The 19064-nt window shown below is 43.0% G+C and overlaps 1 protein-coding gene across 1 annotated transcript in view; it reads left to right on the forward strand.

Moving 5' to 3' along the window:
• Positions 1–1649, forward strand: part of FBXO47 (F-box protein 47) — a 58272-nt gene extending 56623 nt beyond the window's left edge. Inside the window, exon 10 of the mRNA XM_075278354.1 lies at positions 1475–1649. Coding sequence (XP_075134455.1) covers positions 1475–1587 — 113 coding nt within the window. The 3' untranslated portion in view covers positions 1588–1649. The remainder of the gene's footprint in view (positions 1–1474) is intronic.
• Positions 1650–19064: the final 17415 nt, after the last annotated feature.

The following is a 19064-nucleotide window of genomic DNA, read 5'->3' on the forward strand; positions in this document are numbered from 1 at the left end:
CCAAGATCAGTCAAGACCAGGTATGGGTGATTGCCATCATACCGTTCTGGCCAAAAAGGGCATGATTTACCCACCTCATACAGATGAGTCGAGGGAATTACTGGAGGCTTCCACTTCTTCACAACCTGGTAACCCGAAACAAGTGGCTATGCCAGGACCTGAAGAGGTTCAACCTGACAGCCTGGAGGTTGACCGCACCCTATACGGACATGGGGGATTGTCACAGGCCATGCGGACAACACTGGCCTGCTAAGGGCAGATTCTATGAATAGAAGCTACATGAGGATTGGCAGAATTTACCAGCAATGGTGCACAGAGAATCAACGTGCAATACCAGTTATGGAGACGGTATTGGAGTTTTGGTAAAGCGGGCTGGAGAAAGCCCTCACCCCGGTGACATTAAAAGTGCATGTAGCTGCCCTTTCAGCCGTATTAGGGATAAGATTGTCTCAAGATTCGTTGGTAAGTTAATCCTTAAGAGGGGCCGGTGGCTCCGACCCGCAATCCAAGTCCTAATCCCCCAATGGGATTTAGCTATGGTACTGCAGGGGCTCTGTGGGCCCCCCTTTGAACCACTACAAGACATAGGACTAAAGTTCCTCTTCTGCAAAGTGGAATTCCTCTTAGCCGTCACATCAGCTAAGCGTACTGGAGAACTGCAGGCTTTAGCAGCCTCTGAGCCGTATTTACTATTCTTCCAGACAGGGTACAATTAAGATATCTCCCGGGATTTATTCCAAAAAGTCCCGTCGACCCAGAAAACCTTTCTGGTAAGTCTTTTCAGAAAATACAAGGGGTGTAGAGCCTTGAAGGCAACATTGGCGAGATGGATCAAGGAGGCCATCTCTCAAGCATTCAGTACTCAGGGCCTACTTCCGCCTGAGTTTTAAGGGCACATTCTAGTTGTGCAGTTGCCACGACATGTGGGGAGAGATATTCCATCTCCCTGGACCAGATTTGTGCGGCAGCGACCTGGAGTTCTCACTTAACTTTTGTGAGACATGATAGGTTGGACGATTTGAGCGCGGAGGCGGCTGCCTTCGGTCGCTCGGTATGGACATCAGTTTGTCAGGGAGTCCCACCCTAGGGGGGGATTTCTTGCTACCTCCCCATCTGTTGTGCTGCTGTGTTGGACGTATGGGGAATGGAGGATTATGTAGATAATCTGTTTTCCCATAGTCCAAACAGCAGCACAAAGCTCCCTCCCTGTATGTTTGGCTTGTTAATTTTCTGAAGGGTTTGGAAATCTCTACTTTAGAACTAACACGAGGAGGGGGAGGTCTGGTGACCTCTTATAGGGGAGGTTCTTTGATTGAGTAAAAGTTCCACCTGTCCTGATTGCACGCAGGGGCAGGAATACCCCATCTGTTGTGCTGCTGTTTGGACTATGGGAAAACAGATTATCTACATAATCCTCCATAATATACTTTCCTGACTACAATCCATAATGAGTATTTTCGTTGTTATGTTACAGGGCGACGTAATCAGGAGGACAACAGCTTCTTTAATCTATTCCATCTGGTCAATGCTCAGGCAAATTTCCACAAGGAGATCCTCTACTTGACAATCAACTTCCCTTCAGCCTGAGAGAAAACTTGAGAGAGCCTTGAATGTTCTACAAATAAAAGTTTTTCTGTGTCTCAGGCATTTGTCCTGTGATGTGGTGTTGCTACTTGTCCTAGACAACTAACTATGGAGACATGACATATCCTTTCATCAGTATGGGGCATGTTAATGTTGGGTTCAGTCACATGGTATTAGCTGAAGAAACTGGTCGTTTAGTTTTAACTTAATGTGGCTAAAATACATGGTACAAACTTTTAATATTCTCATTGTATTGAGAAATATATATTTATAACATCTTTAAATTCTTTAAAGGGGTTTCCAATGAAAATAACAATAAATAGTAGAGAATTAAAAGTTAAACATTTTTGCATATTTAAATAATCAAACATTTTGCAGTTTTGGGCTCCGTTCCCACGGTGTAACGGGCCGCTCATTCTGACACGTAAACACGTGTCAGAGTGAGGCGCTTCAAAACAGATCCCATTGACTTCAATGGGTGCCGGCTTACGCGCGCTACACATTGAAATCAATGGGTTAAAAAGCCTCCCATTGATTTCAATGTGTAGCTTGCAAAAGCCGGCACCCATTGAAGTCAATGGGATCTGTTTTGAAGCGCCTCACTCTGACACGTGTATAGGTGTCTAAATGAGCGGCGCGTTACTCCGTGGGAACGGAGCCTCAAAGATTTTCTCTAACCATCCTAGCAGTATGTTGTCTTTGATTGGTTGCTGATAAATTTGACCATGAATGCAGGAACATTTTAGAGGGCATTCACACAGAATTTCTGGGAAAAAAAACCCTCCCATTGATTTCAATGGGTTCTGCGCAGAAAACAGAACCCATTGAAGTCAATGGGAGGCTTTTTTTCCGTGTGGATTCTGACACGGATTCCGCATCAGAATCCGTGCCAAAATATTCCGTATGAATGCCCTCTTATACTCTGAAACCCAGCCATGATTTCTTGTGGCCGGATTATCTTCTCATACATGGAGTGTCCCTGCCTAATAACCTGTCCACAGTGACTATAGACCACAGTAAGTTCCTGCATTCATAATCATATCCATTGGTAACTGATCAAGACAACAGACTATCACCACTATGATGGATAGAGAAAATCTTTAAAACACAACAAAAATTATTACGTATATTTGCAAAAATGTTTAACTTTTAATTGACTGCAAATATAAATATGGCTATACTCGTGGAAAAACGTTATGCCAGTCTAAATTTTTTCATTTTAGAAGTAGGTGGCAGTGGTTTGTGTTTTTAGCTAACTTTGCATAGTTTATTTAGGCATTTCAATTACATTTAACAATAGAACCTGGGAATATACAATAAGTACAAAGCTTATGATAATTTATTAATGAAGCTGCTGTGTATTGATGGCAGTATTAAACTCTATTCACATCACGATTTTTACATCTGTATTTTACAACTGTTTAAAGGATGCAACAGATGCAAAAAAAGGATGAAAACTGATGGTCATCCGTTTACATAGACATCAGTGTTTTAAAAAAAAATCTGTTTATGTTAGTTTTTTTTTTGATGGACACAAAGTATGGAATACTACGCTTTTGTTTCCTTCAAAAAAAAAATAAAAAAAACACAGAAATGGATCTTTTTTTTTTTTTTTTTTTAACTTTGATGTCCATGTAAACGGATGACCATGCATCCTTTTTTCCTATATAAATGGATGTAAAAAAATGTCTGAATAGACCCTTATTCCGCTATTTCTTTCAGTTTCATTGTACATTGGATTATTGAACTACTTAATGTGTGCAGCACAAATAGTTTGTATCTAATAAAATAGTAATACATAGCTCTATGAATGTATTTATATCACACTGATGCATCATCACATCATCAAAATCATGTAACAATAAGAGACTATTATGTTATTATATAATATACAATTCGTTCAAAATGGATAAACAGAAACTAAATGTCAGTGTTAGGCTAGGGATACGTGGCAACTCTGGTCTTGCAACATCAAGTTTCAGACAAAGCATTTTGTGCAGTAAATCTGCATAATTAGACGTACTGTGGAAATGGAGTTACCACCTGTAATACTACACACAATACAAACGTATTACAGCACATTACCTCACAGATGTCATGCATGCCATGACAAATTTAGCCTCACCCATTTCCAGTTTGATTGCACCCATTCCCATCCATTTCTCACTGTGCTCCCACGCCATATAACACCTTTGTAGTCACCCTGTCATGCTATGCCCCAACATTATAATGTCTTTCTCCAGCTGCCCCCCCCCCCCCCATAATGTAAAATCCCTTTCTAATTGCCCTAAAGAATAAACGCCCTCTTCTGGTGTTCCTACAGTTTAATGCCCTCCTTCAGCTACCCCTACAGTTTAATATCCCCTTTAGGTGCGCCCCACAAAATAATGCACCTCTTCAGCAGACCCTAGAGTAAATAGTCTCCTGCTGTTGCCCCCACAGTATTATGTCTCTCTCCTGATGCCCTCACAGGATCAAACAGACATAAAAAATACAAATACTCACCTTGTCCCATTCCCTTGATCATCTCTTCTGTCTGTGGTTCGAAGTCTTCAGGGAGCAACAGGTGTGATAATGTCAATAAGTAATGTCACTGGAACAGAGACAGGGATGGGGTGATTTAAATTAGGTGTGGCGTGGATCCAGTAGGTGACAATGCTACGGCTCTCAGAGTATTAGCTGTGTAGTCTGGCTATCAGACCCTGGCTTGGTTTGGCATGGATACAGCAGGTGGTGCCTCATGCTAACAGTTACCGGAGGCAGTGCCACCTACTGGATGTACAACATACCAGACATCACCTGATTTTACCTACTTCATTCTAGCATCTATCAAGACAGTAGGCGAATGGTGAAGCAGGGAGAGGATGGCTTCCTGCTTCACCATTGTATGCAACTCATCTGTCGACGCAGATGAGTTAAAGCCAGGACATACCTTCCGCCGACTGGGACAGCACCCAGAATCTGGGAATGGCCCACTAAATCCAGGGAGGTTGGGAGGTATACTACATCTTTGCAAATCCAGCCTGCCATTTTTTGCCAATCAACCAAATCTCAGACAGGTTTCAGGCAAATTGCAGTCGCATATAACTTGCATTGCAGTCTTTGATGGAAAAGTTGTATGCACCTTGCAATTGAAAAAACAAGCCTTAGAGGAACTTTTCTCTTGAAGGGGTTTCCCAGGGATGTGTATTTAAGAATAGGAGGAATTTTCAATTACTAGTTTTATTTTTGTTTTTTTTAAATCCCTTCTTCCACAAGCTGCCCACTGAACTGAGCTCCTCTGCATGTGGACATTGCAGCAGTACTCAGGTTCATACAGGACATCCCTTGCGCCTCTTTCCTTTTAATACTGTTTATGAAACCACAGGGCACTTGTACAGTGCATTAAGAGTGTGTGCCTACTAAGTTCCTGAATACTAGAAGACAAGGTTTGTAGTAGCTACAAGTTTATTGGCTTCATAAATCCCATATAAATAATTGTTATTCATTTACATGGTATTATAGTGTTCAATATTTTTTTTTCCAAATAGGACATTTTGGTAGTTACCCGCCCACCCACATCAATGCAAGTTCGTCAAAGAGGTGTTTAAAGCTCAATAATTCCAAAAATGAATACGTTAGGTTCACAGAATAATAGAGTGTTAATAATTGTGGATACAAGACCTGTGGTTCCTTTCTAGTAGATGTTAAAGTACAGGACAGTTTTATACCATATGCAAAAAATGTGAGGGGTCAAAGATGAACATTGGACAGTTTTGAGATCTACCCATTTTATGTAGTGTGAGTGAAGAAACAATGATTTATGAGTAAATGAGTCTACTACTGACAGATTGTGAGATATTGGGATATTCCAAGTATTAGGTATTTTCACTTGTCTATGACTGGTAGTTTGGGCTAAAAACATTTTTCCAACAAGAGTTTATAATGCTGCTCCGCGTGTCTTCAGGCTTCCAGTTTTCTCAGTCTGAAAGGTTCACATCTCCATTGGTGACAGAAACTGCTAGAAATCGGCAGAGAGAAAAGTCTTGCATGGAGGACTTTTCTCTCTGCCGGTTTCAGTAATAAAATGGTGGACACCCGACAGACCCTGTTATAGTCTATGGGGTACGCTGGTGTCCGTGGGTCACCAGTGTTGTAGTGGACCAGGTCCCACGAATGACGGGTGCTGGCTTACACGTGTAATACATTGAAATCAACGGGAGGCTTTGTAACCCATTGATTTCAATGTGTTATGCGCGTAAGCCGGCACCCATTGAAATCAATGGGATCTGTTTTGAAGCGCCATGCTTTGACACGTGTATACGTGTCTAAATGAGCGACGCATTACTCCGTGAGAACGGAGCCTTAAGCAGTGATTTTAGCTTAATTGCTTTTTTCCATCAGTTCTGTTTATTGCCCATACAAGCAAGCAATGTTTCAGCTCAAAGCGCTTGAGCCTTTTTCAAGCCTATGGCTTATTCATGCCTAGAAAAAGGCTCAAGTGCTTTGAGCTGAAAAGTTTCTTGCTTGTATGGGCAATAAAACCCTCACCTTTTTCACTGATTTCTCTGGAGTGCTGCCAATTTTCATGGGTCAATATGATGACGTTGATACCAAATTTGTCTAGTTTTCTTCCTTTATTTCAAGTTTTACTACTTTTGCAAAGTGCAAACCCTTTTTATAATAACTTTTTTTTTTTTTTTTGCATCACCACTTTCCAAAATGTTTACACTTCCACTTGCTCTGGTCATTATGTTTGCAGCAGTACTCAATATCTGTGTTTTGTTTTCATTTTTTATGAAACATTTCGAGATGGGAGTGATAAATATGTTATTATGATTTTACTGAACATCTGCTTCAGACAGTGCAGGAGACCAGACATAGAAAGTCAATTGCATTGGAATAAGGCTGATTAGTGACTGACATACAATGTTGGACAGTAATAGCTTAGCATTTAACAACAACATTAGTTAGCTTATAAACTAAATGCCTATTTACACACGCAGATAATTTTAGGCTTGTGCATGTAACATTAGGCTAGGTTTGTGATGATTTTGTTTCTCAGTACCATTGTGGCTGCAGGATCTTAACATACACTCACCGGCCACTTTATTAGGTACACTTGTCCAACTGCTCATTAACACTTAATTTCTAATCAGCCAATCACATGGCGGCAACTCAGTGCATTTAGGCATGTAGACATGGTCAAGACAATCTCCTGCAGTTCAAACCAAGCATCAGTATGGGGAAGAAAGGTGATTTGAGTGCCTTTGAACGTGGCATGGTTGTTGGTGCCAGAAGGGCTGGTCTGAGTATTTCAGAAACTGCTGATCTACTGGGATTTTTACGCACAACCATCTCTAGGGTTTACAGAGAATGGTCCGAAAAAGAAAAAACATCCAGTGAGCGGCAGTTCTGTGGGCGGAAATGCGTTGTTGATGCCAGAGGTTAGAGGAGAATGGCCAGACTGGTTCGAGCTGATAGAAAGGCAACAGTGACTCAAATAGCCACCCGTTACAACCAAGGTAGCCAGAAGAGCATCTCTGAACGCACAGTACGTCGAACTTTGAGGCAGATGGGCTACAGCAGCAGAAGACCACACCGGGTGCCACTCCTTTCAGCTAAGAACAGGAAACTGAGGCTACAATTTGCACAAGCTCATCGAAATTGGACAATTGAAGATTGGAAAAACGTTGCCTGGTCTGATGAGTCTCGATTTCTGCTGCGACATTCGGATGGTAGGGTCAGAATTTGGCGTCAACAACATGAAAGCATGGATCCATCCTGCCTTGTATCAACGGTTCAGGCTGGTGGTGGTGGTGTCATGGTGTGGGGAATATTTTCTTGGCACTCTTTGGGCCCCTTGGTACCAATTGAGCATCGTTGCAACGCCAAAGCCTACCTGAGTATTGTTGCTGACCATGTCCATCCCTTTATGACCACAATGTACCCAACATCTGATGGCTACTTTCAGCAGGATAATGCGCCATGTCATAAAGCTGGAATCATCTCAGACTGGTTTCTTGAACATGACAATGAGTTCACTGTACTCCAATGGCCTCCACAGTCACCAGATCTCAATCCAATAGAGCATCTTTGGGATGTGGTGGAACGGGAGATTCGCATCATGGATGTGCAGCCGACAAATCTGCGGCAACTGTGTGATGCCATCATGTCAATATGGACCAAAATCTCTGAGGAATGCTTCCAGCACCTTGTTGAATCTATGCCACGAAGGATTGAGGCAGTTCTGAAGGCAAAAGGGGGTCCAACCCGTTACTAGCATGGTGTACCTAATAAAGTGGCCGGTGAGTGTACATGTATACTAGCCAAATATATGGAAGAAAAGGTCACCCTTTAGGCATACCTTTGTCCTCAAAAGTATATGATAACATTGGCAGATACACTGTGAGGTTTTCCCAATGTATATTGGATCTTGGAAAACAGATGTAGTATAAATGTAGCCTTATGAATATTCACCAAAATGCTAAGCCATAGCAGCACATGCAGCTTTCTTTGTGATGACAGCTTTCAGGTAGAAAATATAATAATAAGATATTACAAACATATGATGCATACATAGTCAAAAAAAGAGCTTCACTTTGCTTTTCCTATTTTAACGTGAAGCAGAAAAATTACGTTTAGTTCCTGTACTGTATTCTCAGGTAGAGCTGGCATTTTGCGGTGGATTATGTGTACACTTCTTGACATTATACAGTAGATATGAAGCAGAAAAGAAACTGAACTTCATTTCAGTTGTGTTTATTGTGTATTTTCATTGATTCATGAAATGTAGTAAAATTCAACACTTTAGATGTGACTTCATCTGTCCAATATATCCTGCTTCACTCTTATCTAGGTCTTTGTAAGTGAGCGGCATCTTGGTGATCTTTGTTTTTCAGTCCACAACTCCCATCATTTTGCTGACATCCAGACACTTCTCTGACACACAATGGATTAAGGTGCTTCATGTCTTAGTGATGTTGGCACATCCATTTATCTACAAAAAATAATAAGTAATATAAGTGATAAGTTTCACGGGGCAACACAGTCTTGCAGTGCTGGATTCCTGGGTTCGAATCCTGCCAAGGACAACATCTGCAAGGAGTTTGTATGTTCTCCCTGTGTTTGTGTGGATTTTCTCCCATACTCCAAAGACATACTGATAGGGACATACTGATTGTGAGCCCTCCTATATGGGGCTCACAATCTGCAAAAAAAAAAGAAAAAAAGATGAGTTTCACATGGACCATTCTACTGGGTGACAGCATCAATGAATCCCCTTTCCTGCAGTCTGCCAATATCTTATCTCACACATCAAGCCCTCTTGGTAAGTTCTAGAAGCTGCTTTGAATTGGACCAGCAAGAAAGTGACATAACATTTGGGCATGTCTATCCATGTCAAAGTAAATTAGGAAATAATAGTGGTTTTCAGATTTAAACATTTCTCCAGTTATAAAAAAATTCATAAATGAATGTGCATAGCAGAAATTTTGTAATATACTCATAAAGGAGATCTCCTCCTTATGTTCAATCTGACTGCTTGTTTACATTGTTTTCAGCCTCACATATTGAGTTTTATGGAGCACAGAGGGGTGGAGTGGGATTCCCCTGCTGGCTGGTTAAAAGGAGTCTATCATTGGATTTTTGAGTTTTAACCGACACCACGTAGGAATAGCCTTTTACCTTTATTTCCACTGTCATCGCTGGTGTTTCCATGTTATTCCCAGTTTTTGGTTTATGCAAATGCAGCTCAGAGAGCACAGGGGTGTTCTCCTTCATCATCTACCACAATGCTGCCTATGTGTATTTTTCATCATGCCCCCTGCTTTCTGTCTGGCCTCTTTGTTTCTTTGGAGCCGACATTATCATCTTCAGGATCGAAATCCCAAGCATGCGCCATCAGCTCTGCCCCTTCAGGTTCGAGCAGCTCCTCCTGCCATCTTGATTTGACTACTACATGAGCATACTGTACAGGCTAAGTATGCTTGTGTAGTTCTATGAAATACTAAGCATGATCAGTACTCCATAGAACTACTCATTTAGGCATTGAAACAAGATGGCGGCTGGACAATGTGCTGGAGGTGTGGGCAGTCGGACAGGGATATGCTCCACGTTTTCTGGTCCTGTCTGGTGTTGTCTTTGCTTTGGGACAGCGTTAAAAGGATCACCTTGCAGTTAACTGGCACTCCTCACCACTTGGGCCCGGCATTGTTCCTTCTCAATCATTGTGAGTCTTCGAGGAAGGTATATAAGCGCTCCCTGCTTCGATTCTTGGTCCTCGCTGCCCATGTTTGCATTCCAGTATATTGGAAGCGAGTCGGACCTCCTCCTCTGTCCCTCTGGATTTCAAAGGTCAACAAGATCATGCGTATGGAAAATCTCACCTCCTTCCTGCGTGGCATGTCTGAAGCGTACACTAAACCTGGTTCTACTGGTTCGAGTTCCAACGCTCTGGGGAATACTGGACGCTCCTGGGCTCTGGACCTCCTCCTTAGACCTGTGAAGTGTACCTCTCTTGTGGTTGTTAAGGCTGGGTGCACTCTTGCTCCTACTGTTTTTGTCGACTTAGACCTTGTGGCCCCACGGTTGGTTTGCCTTTCTTCTGTTCCCTATCCACCCTTTTGCGCGTATCACATTGAAAGCAATAGGTAAAAAAGCCTCCCATTCAGTTCAATGGGTAGCGCGTGTAAGACTGAACCCATTGAACTCAATGGGATTCTGTTTTACTGCGCTCACTCTATGTGTTTCGTGTCAGAATGAGCGGAGTGTTAACTCCGTGTGAAAGCAGCCTGAGGCTACAGCGCATGTGTGAGATTTCGATCCAGAAGATAATAATGTCTGCTCCTTATGAGCAAAGAGGCCGGACAAAAGCTATCTGAGCTTCATTGCATAAACTGGGAATAACATGAAAACGCTGGCAAGGACAATGGAAATAAAGGAGATGAATAGCCTGATTTATTGACTCATTCTGTGCACCTGTAGCCTTTAACTACAACCTAGGAGTGATTAAAAATAAAAGCAAGGAATCGCAAATTATTTATTTGTATTGTCTTTTCTATCACGCTCCCTTCTTCATAGAGTAATATGGAGAAAGTGCCTGAAAAGTAGAGAAAAAAACCCATTTCTTTCTATAAGATATATTATAAAGTTTCATATCCTACTAATATTATAAATGTGAAAGTTTGTGTGTTTGTATGTTTGTTAGTCAATTATGCAAACATGGCTGAATGGATTTTAATGAAATTTGGCAAACAGAAAGATTGTAACCTCGATTAAAACATAGGCTACTTTTTATCCCGGTAAATGACATGGCTTCATGACTGTTATGAATTTATATTCACATATTATATTACACTGCTCCTGCAGCAGCCTAATCTAAGGTCCCAGGGCTGTTATCTCTCTGTGTAAACACACGCTAACCTTCAGTGGTTTGTGTGCGCTCATTTGCATATTATCTGATCTGCTCCAGGCAGTGCAGACAAACTGACATGGGCAAACACCTTTAATCCAAATTGGCAGTTTGTCAATTTTAAACATGCTGGGAATAAGAAAATCTAATTTGTCGCAAACAACAAAGCTATGAAAGTAGCCAGAAGTCACACAGTTCTCCTCAAGCAGAGCTGAGGGGGATCATCGATGCCAACAACACATGCATTATATGGCATCGCAGCGAGCTGCTGAGATGCAGGAACAATTACAGGCAAGGTGCGAAGAACAACTTCAGTGCCAGGCCAACTTGAGAGCTGATGAAACGCCAGAGCAGGCGGATCATCAATGCCAACAACAAGCTCATTATATGGTGTCCCAGCAAGCTGCTGAGATGCCAGAACAATTACGGACACATCGCGAGGAACGATTTCAGCGGCACGCCAGCTTGAGAGTTGCCGCCGGAGCATGCGGATCATCAACACCAACAACACACTCATTATATGGCTTCCCAGCGAGCTGCTGAGATGCTGGAACAATCCTGGGCACAGTGCGAGGAATGCGTTCAGCAACATGCCAGCTTGACAGCTGTCGAGATGCCAGACCAGGTGGATCATCAACACCAACAACACGCTCATTGTATGGCTGAGATGCCGGAACAATCGCAGACACAGTGCGAGGAACAAGTTCAGCAGCAGGACAGTTTAAGAGCTGCCAAAACGCCAGAGCAGGCAAACCATCGACGGCAGCAATTTGCTAAATATAGGCGGATCATCCACTCCAACAACCAGCAGACGAAGTCGCAGGCAGAGGCTAGTATTATTATATATATCATGAAACGTTGTTTAGAACTGGAGGTACACTTTAAATAACACCAAAAGGCAAAATCTGAACCCAATCCAATAACCTATGCATACGACTTATGAGTGTGTTATTGTTTCATGATTCCTATAGCCATAATATTACCTAATACTGTGTGATCACAGTTGTTCATGGAGTGATATGTTGAGTGTGAGAAGGTTTCCTGAGGTTGAATACAGAAGTACTGTATTACTGACATGTAGGGATACTTTGTGCCACCAATATTCTTTGCTGTATGCATAGACACGTGGTTACAAATAGGTTCTTAACAGTATTATACTATGGCTGTTGGCTCCTTTCTTTACCTATCTTTACCATCACTGTTACTTTGTGTAGCACTGCTGATTAATTTTAACTACATAGTGACAGCTGCAGTACACAAGATTGCATACAATCAATAGCATTCAATTGAACGGCAGCTGTAGCTAGTTAAATCAATGAGTTGCACTACAAAAAAATCGCAGAGAAGCCTCTGGCCTTACTGTTTCTGTAGCTGATGGAGCACTGTCTTCCAGGGCTCAATTGGCATGGAATTATTTCAGTATCCACCCATATTCCCAGGACCAGACTGCCCCTGTGACAACTAGGTTTTAGCTATGACCAAAGTATGACCAGTAGGTTAGTATGACCAGAGCAGACCATGAATTCCCAATCCTAACAGAGGATAGCACCTTCTATTGAGATATGTGGAGGAAGACAAGAATGTAGATTACAGGTTTAGTCACTAGAGAGAGCTCTTGACTCCGGAAGATTTGGCTTATATCCAATGTAACCCTTTAATTAATCTCCTGCTGTTCAAATAAAATAATTACTGTATTTTACATGATTCTATAATACATGTTTACTATCTAATGTCTGATTAGTTTACAGATCTGTCATATTAGTGTATACTTGTAAAGCAGTGGGAGAGTGGATGGATAGATAGATAGATAGATAGATAGATAGATAGATAGATAGATAGATAGATAGATAGATGTATTATAAGTACAAAATGCTAAATTCACATACTTCATTTGCTGCTGTGCCCCTAAACAAATTGGCATTTTTAGGGGGTGAAGGGGGGGATTTTTTTTTTTTTTTATCTGTCCAAACATTTAAAAAAATATGTTCCTTGAATAGTTATATGCAAAGTAACTGTTATTCTATAAGTGGGAGGTAACCTTTTATTTTCTCTTAGAAAAACAAATATTTACCACCCACTAGGAGGACAAAAGCTAATTTACATAAAAACTTTCAGGATTTTTTAAACTGGTGGATGGATTTAAATTTTCTTTTTTTTTTTTTTTTAAAAAAAGCCATGTAGTGGAACAAGCAGGACCGCACCTCTAATGAGGCGAGGAGAGGCGACGGCCTCTGGCAAAACTCCGGAGGGGGCGGCAGCCGCTGCAATTTTTTTTTTTTTACCCTAAATGAGCGCAGGAGAAGGCCGCTCTAAAAATAACCCAAGCGGCCTTCTCCTGCACTGGTTTAGACCTCTGCATCTCAGCGCAGACGGCATCATCACGCCTCCTACGCTGAGACGCAGACGTCTTATTGCCGGGTGAAGAGGAGGCGGCAGCGGGGAGCAGTGGCAAGGTTGGTAAGTAACAGACCTTTTTTTTTTTTTAATAATAATAGGCTGCTATCTGCTGGAGTATCCCCATTAGGTAATGGCCTATTTACCTACCTCCCCGAGCCTGCTCACTGCCGCCCACGCTTCCCCTTCTACTATAGTAGTAATAGCCTGTTACTGCTAGCACAGCCTTTAGGCCTGTATGGTAACAGGCTGGTACTGTAAGCACAGGCTTTGGGCCTGTATGGTACTGCTAGCACAGGGTTTGGGCCTATATGATAATATCCAGAACACATGATGTCTGGGATATTATTATACAGGCCCGAAGCCTGCTAGGATTAACATCGGATCCCGGAGAGGTGAGTAACAGTGTTTATTATGTTCCTTCACCTACCTTGGGGCTCCAATTATATTCGAGGGTCTGAAAAGACCCCGGAGTATAATAATAGTTCATGGGTGTGTAACTGTGGGGCATAATAGAGCTTGAAGGGTCCACTGTGGCCCCTGTAACCTCTATTATGCCCCACAGTCTATTGTGCCACTGTTTTAACTTCAGCCTCAAGTTAAAGTCCACTCTGAAGCAAAGTAGCTTTTAGGCATTAGATAAAGATCACCTAATTCTCCTTTGGATTTTTAATACTTTATCCTTCAATGTTCTACCTCTTTGATAATCTCAGTGAACTGTGCTTTTCCACTATGGGAACTGTAAACCAGCTAGGAACCCCATAAAGGAACCCTACCATGTTACTTGACACCAAGAACTCATCCATCTGCGGCCCATGCCATTGTTCCACTGTGTCCATATTTTATATGAAGTGACATAAATGCAGCTTGTCAGGCGACTAGTTCTCATCATGAATAACATGTAAAAGAGAAAGCGGACAGTGCTAAGACTAAAATAAATCTGTAGTGAGCACAATGGAGTTTTTCATTTTACAGCCATTTTTCTTGTTCGATAGATCTGTCTTAAAACCCTTTAGGCTACTGCTCCGTGTGGCAAATTGTGTTTTTTTTTCTGTTGCATTTTTCATTAAGTTTTTACAGCCTTTACCTCTGAATTTTTCTTCTCCTATTAAATTTTTTTTGTGAAAACGCAGCTCTTTTTTTCTTCAATGTGTAGATGAGCTTAGACAGAATCTCACTCATTTTGATGGTACTGGAAACCGTGGCATTTTTTTCCCACTACATTTCCGCAGCAGCCAAAGCCTTAGGCCAGGGCCACATTTCACTGTGAATTACTGTAGCACTGAAGTGGATAGGATTTTATCAAATCCTATCCACACACTGCCGCAGCACATTGCAAAGGTTGAAAACCGCTTTAGCCAAAGGGGTTAGGCAGGCGAGTCCTCTGCGGATGTCCCACATCTGACTGGCATCTGTGGCCATAACCTAAGGAGGATCTGTCCACTGTCATTACTGTAAGGAAATAGGTGTATTCTACATGAAGTAAAATTACATTTCTGGAGCATCTTTTCTGAAGCCTGCATTGTGCTGTTCTTTTGTTATTTCTCCAACAAATGTATGGATAAATTGACAACTGGGTGGTTCCATACTCCTTGTCAAAAGATGTATACTTTATGCACTGATTGGACAATGTCAGAGTGTGCATGGACACATCCTTAACAGAGTTTGTCCAGGAATTGTAGGTTTAAGCAAGGATTCCAGGGAAGGTGGCGAGAAAAAAAAAATCATACAAGCCTGTCCACGGTGTTCTGGGTTCCTTCAGCGGCCTAAGGAAAGGAACCTGCACGCTGCAGTTGGTGTATGAGAGTCATGTCCTGTTTCCTTTCCTTAGGCCGCTGACTGGCCTCAGCGGTCATGTGTTAGCAATTCGGACAATGGAGCACCAAGGACAGGTGAGTATGTTTTGGGGTTTTTTTCTCTTTATAGAAACGGGCAATTTCTGGACAACCCCGTGACAACATATGCTTGTCAATTTATTCATAAATTTCTAGAAGAACTAGCAGAGAACTGCATTGTACTGTACTTAAGAAAAGATGCTCTAGATTTGTTATTTGCTACTAAATCCGCTAAAACAAACATGTCAGCATGGATGAAAGTCGGGCTGGAGCGATGGGGACTTGGCTCTTCACTAGTGAACCCTTGGTCATAGCCAAGTTTACTTTTAGGCAAAATTTTGCAAATGCCATCTATAACTTTGCACAGCTGGAACACAGGCCTGAATCCTCAATACTAGGTATCTAGGACTGCATAGTGTAGATCAGTGGTTCTCAACTTATGGTATGTGTACTCCAGGGAGTGTGCCATGTAGCCCCAGGGGGTATGTTTTGTGGCAGACAGAGTTAGCAAGTCTTCAGGCTCCCAGGGGCTAGTGATGCCCAAAACCACCCGCCAACTGCAAATACTGAAACACAGTAACCAGCGAGCAAAGCCAGACATCAGGTCAGGGTTAAGGGGTCTCTACAGCAGCAGGAAGTCTGCGCTAAATAGACAGACCGCTTCTGATCTATGATCTCATGAGTAAAAAGCTGGTCAGAATCTAAAGACCCTCAGAAATCTTTGTGACTGCCACACACGCCCTTATAAGCAAAAGACTTATTTTCTTCCCCAGCAGGACAGAGAGCGCAGGATCTATCACTTGACAAATACCACTGTGTCCATTGGGGAGTTTTTGGTTGGAAATTTTTTCATGAGGGAGTACTTGGTGTAGATGAACCAACTAAACAGGACTCTAATGTCCTCATGTAATAAATATAACATTGTGGGTCTATTTCCTGATTTCTGGGCCTTGGATACATGTATGTCTGTGGTGGATGATACATGAATGAGGCCTAAGTAAAGAGACATATCCATCCATTGTGCCTTTAATACACTTAGGTGATGACATCAGGACCTAATGGTTCATGTATACCTTTGTATGGGGAGAGTCAGACTCCCTATTCTCATGTGCGATATGCATGTATAGGGTTACACGATATAAATGATGCACACAACAGAGATCTCTTTACAGAAAGCTACTTAAGGAATACACCACCATGTGCAGGGCATGTTCACAGGCCGCTACCTATTCAGTACAAGGACCTGACCTTTCATTCACTTGGGCCATAGCAAGAGGAGATGTGTGTAGGGAGGAGGGGAGAAGACTCACCTGCAGGCAAGGGTTTGATCTCCCCTCCGGTCAGCACAAGCCTCACAATATATAGATGATGTATGATAAAAGGACTAGGCCAATAATGGCAAAAAACATTAGGATGAAAATGTCCAGCATCTTGGAGGCCTAGTGATGCAGAGGTAGAAGCTGATGGTGATGGGGGCTGGAAGCAAGTGGTGACAAGAGGAGGGAGCTGCAGCTGCTCCTTCTGCCTCCTCCTCCTCCTCTCACATTCATCTTTCTCTACAGAAGGAGAGCACAGCTGTGGCTGCATCCCATTCCTGCAATATTTACAGAGAATTACTGGTAGATTGCACGCTCTTCCAGGACAGGTCCATGTTCACACATTTAGGATTGCATGTGTCAGAAGTTGCTAACACGCTGCATCTTATGTAAGTAAATAGGATATTTTAGGGCTCATTCACTTGCTCTGGAAAACAAACAAGTGCAGACTTCAAAATCCACAGAATGTTAGATATTTCCATGGATTGTGCACAAAAACACTGCACATTGAATCTGCTGAGTTACAATGGAGCTTATTCACATACGGATTCTCTGAGGCTAAATCCCCATGTGGCGTAAACACATAACTCCCAACTTTTGAAGAACCGAAAGAGGGACAAAATGTGCGGTGCGCGTAGCGTGCCGCAGCAAATTTAGCCCCACCCACTTTTGTGTTAACTCCGCCCATTCTCATTAATTCTTCGTGTGCCCGCACACAGTATAATCCTCCTACAGTCACCCGTAAATTATATGTCCCCCCTCTATCTCTTCCCCAGTTTCATATACACCCTTCATCTGCCCCCAGTTTCATGTCCCCCCTCCATCTCTGCCCCCAGATTCATGTCCCCCATCTCTGCCCCCAGTTTCATGTCCCTCCATCTCTGTCCCCAGATTCATGTCCCCACATCTCTGCCTCTAGTTTATTGTCCCCCCCATCTCTGCCCCCAGATTCATGTCCCCACATCTCTGTCCCCAGATTCATGTCCCCTCCATCTCAGCCCCCAGATTCATGTCCCCACATCTCTGCCCCCAGATTCATGTCCCCTCCATCTCAGCCCCCAGATTCATGTCCCCTCCATCTCAGCCCCCAGATTCATGTCCCCTCCATCTCTGCCCCCAGATTCATGTCCCCTCCATCTCTGCCCCCAGATTCATGTCCCCTCCATCTCTGCCCTCAGATTCATGTCCCCTCCATCTCTGCCCTCAGATTCATGTCCCCTCCATCTCTGCCCCCAGTGTCATGCCGTCCCCTCCTTCATCTGTCCCCAGTTTTGCATTCCACCTCAGTGTACACATTACACTTACCTTCTCCTCGCTCCCCCGCCGCTCTCTCCGCACCATTCTCTCTCTCTCACACACACAGTTATAGACACGATGTGACATCATCACATCGCGTCTACACAGCCAGTAGCCGGCGTGCAGCAGCGAAGCAAGGAGCTGAACTGTGACAGCTCCTTGCTAGCCGCGTATGTGTTCAACTCAGATATGCGTCCTCTGGACGCAGATCTGAGTTGAAATCGGGACATACCTCCCTCCAACCGGGACCGCGGGACACGTCACCGAAATCGTAAATGTCCCCACGGAAATCGGGACGGTTGGGAGGTATGCGTAAACAGTGCTTTAGAGTCCCCACAAAATGGAATCTAGTGAATCCCATCCATAAATTGGATGGAACCAGGGCGTAACGATTGTGGTCGCAAGGAGTACAACTGGCAAGGTACAGGGCCCGGTACCACTGTGACAGGGGTCGGGCAAAACCTGGTTCCCTGACTGCTATACATATTGTAAATGAATAGGGGCCCTGGCATGTTGCCGGGCCCCTTTTCAATAAATACTAGGCTGGGAAGGTGACTTAAAATAATAATAGAGTTCTATTGGGAGGCTTTTTTTGGAGGCTGATTTTGAGGCGGATTCCTGACCAAAAAACTCTGTGTGAACTCAGCCTAACAGATACCATTATATTCAATGGGGTGTCTTGGTCTCTATTCACATCCACTATTGTTGCGTTCTATTTTTCCGTTCTTCTGGTTCTCCAGAAAAATGGAGTTCTAGATGCAGATGTGAACACAATGTCAATTTGCTATTCTCTTTCTCAATGTAAAATGGAGGAGTTTCCTAATAGTCCCATGAAATACGTCAGATTAATGTAATTTCTGGATCATTGGATTCCAGATTAAGGCCGGTTGCAGACGATCGCTCTGTGACCGGTTTGCTGTAAATTAAAAGCATGGGCTGCACACAGGGATGTCCTAGTCTGCTGTCCGTGCACGAGCCATACTTCCACGGCTACTTTCATTAAATGAATAGGCACCACGGAAGCATAGGCCGCAAAATAGGCCCTGTCTAGTGTTTAGCAAATAGTATTCTAAACTATTCGTTGAATACCTCGTTCCCAAAGGAATGCGTGGAAACAGCCTCGCACCAAGTGGTTAAGCGCTGTGAAGATTTGCCGGCCGCTACAACGCATTCCTATGGGAGCGAGGTATTCGTATCTACTATTCACTCAACACTAGTCCTGTCCTATCTGATGCGGCCCGGACTGTC

Source organism: Leptodactylus fuscus, chromosome 6, assembly GCF_031893055.1.
Source record: "Leptodactylus fuscus isolate aLepFus1 chromosome 6, aLepFus1.hap2, whole genome shotgun sequence".
Taxonomy (NCBI): domain Eukaryota; kingdom Metazoa; phylum Chordata; class Amphibia; order Anura; family Leptodactylidae; genus Leptodactylus; species Leptodactylus fuscus.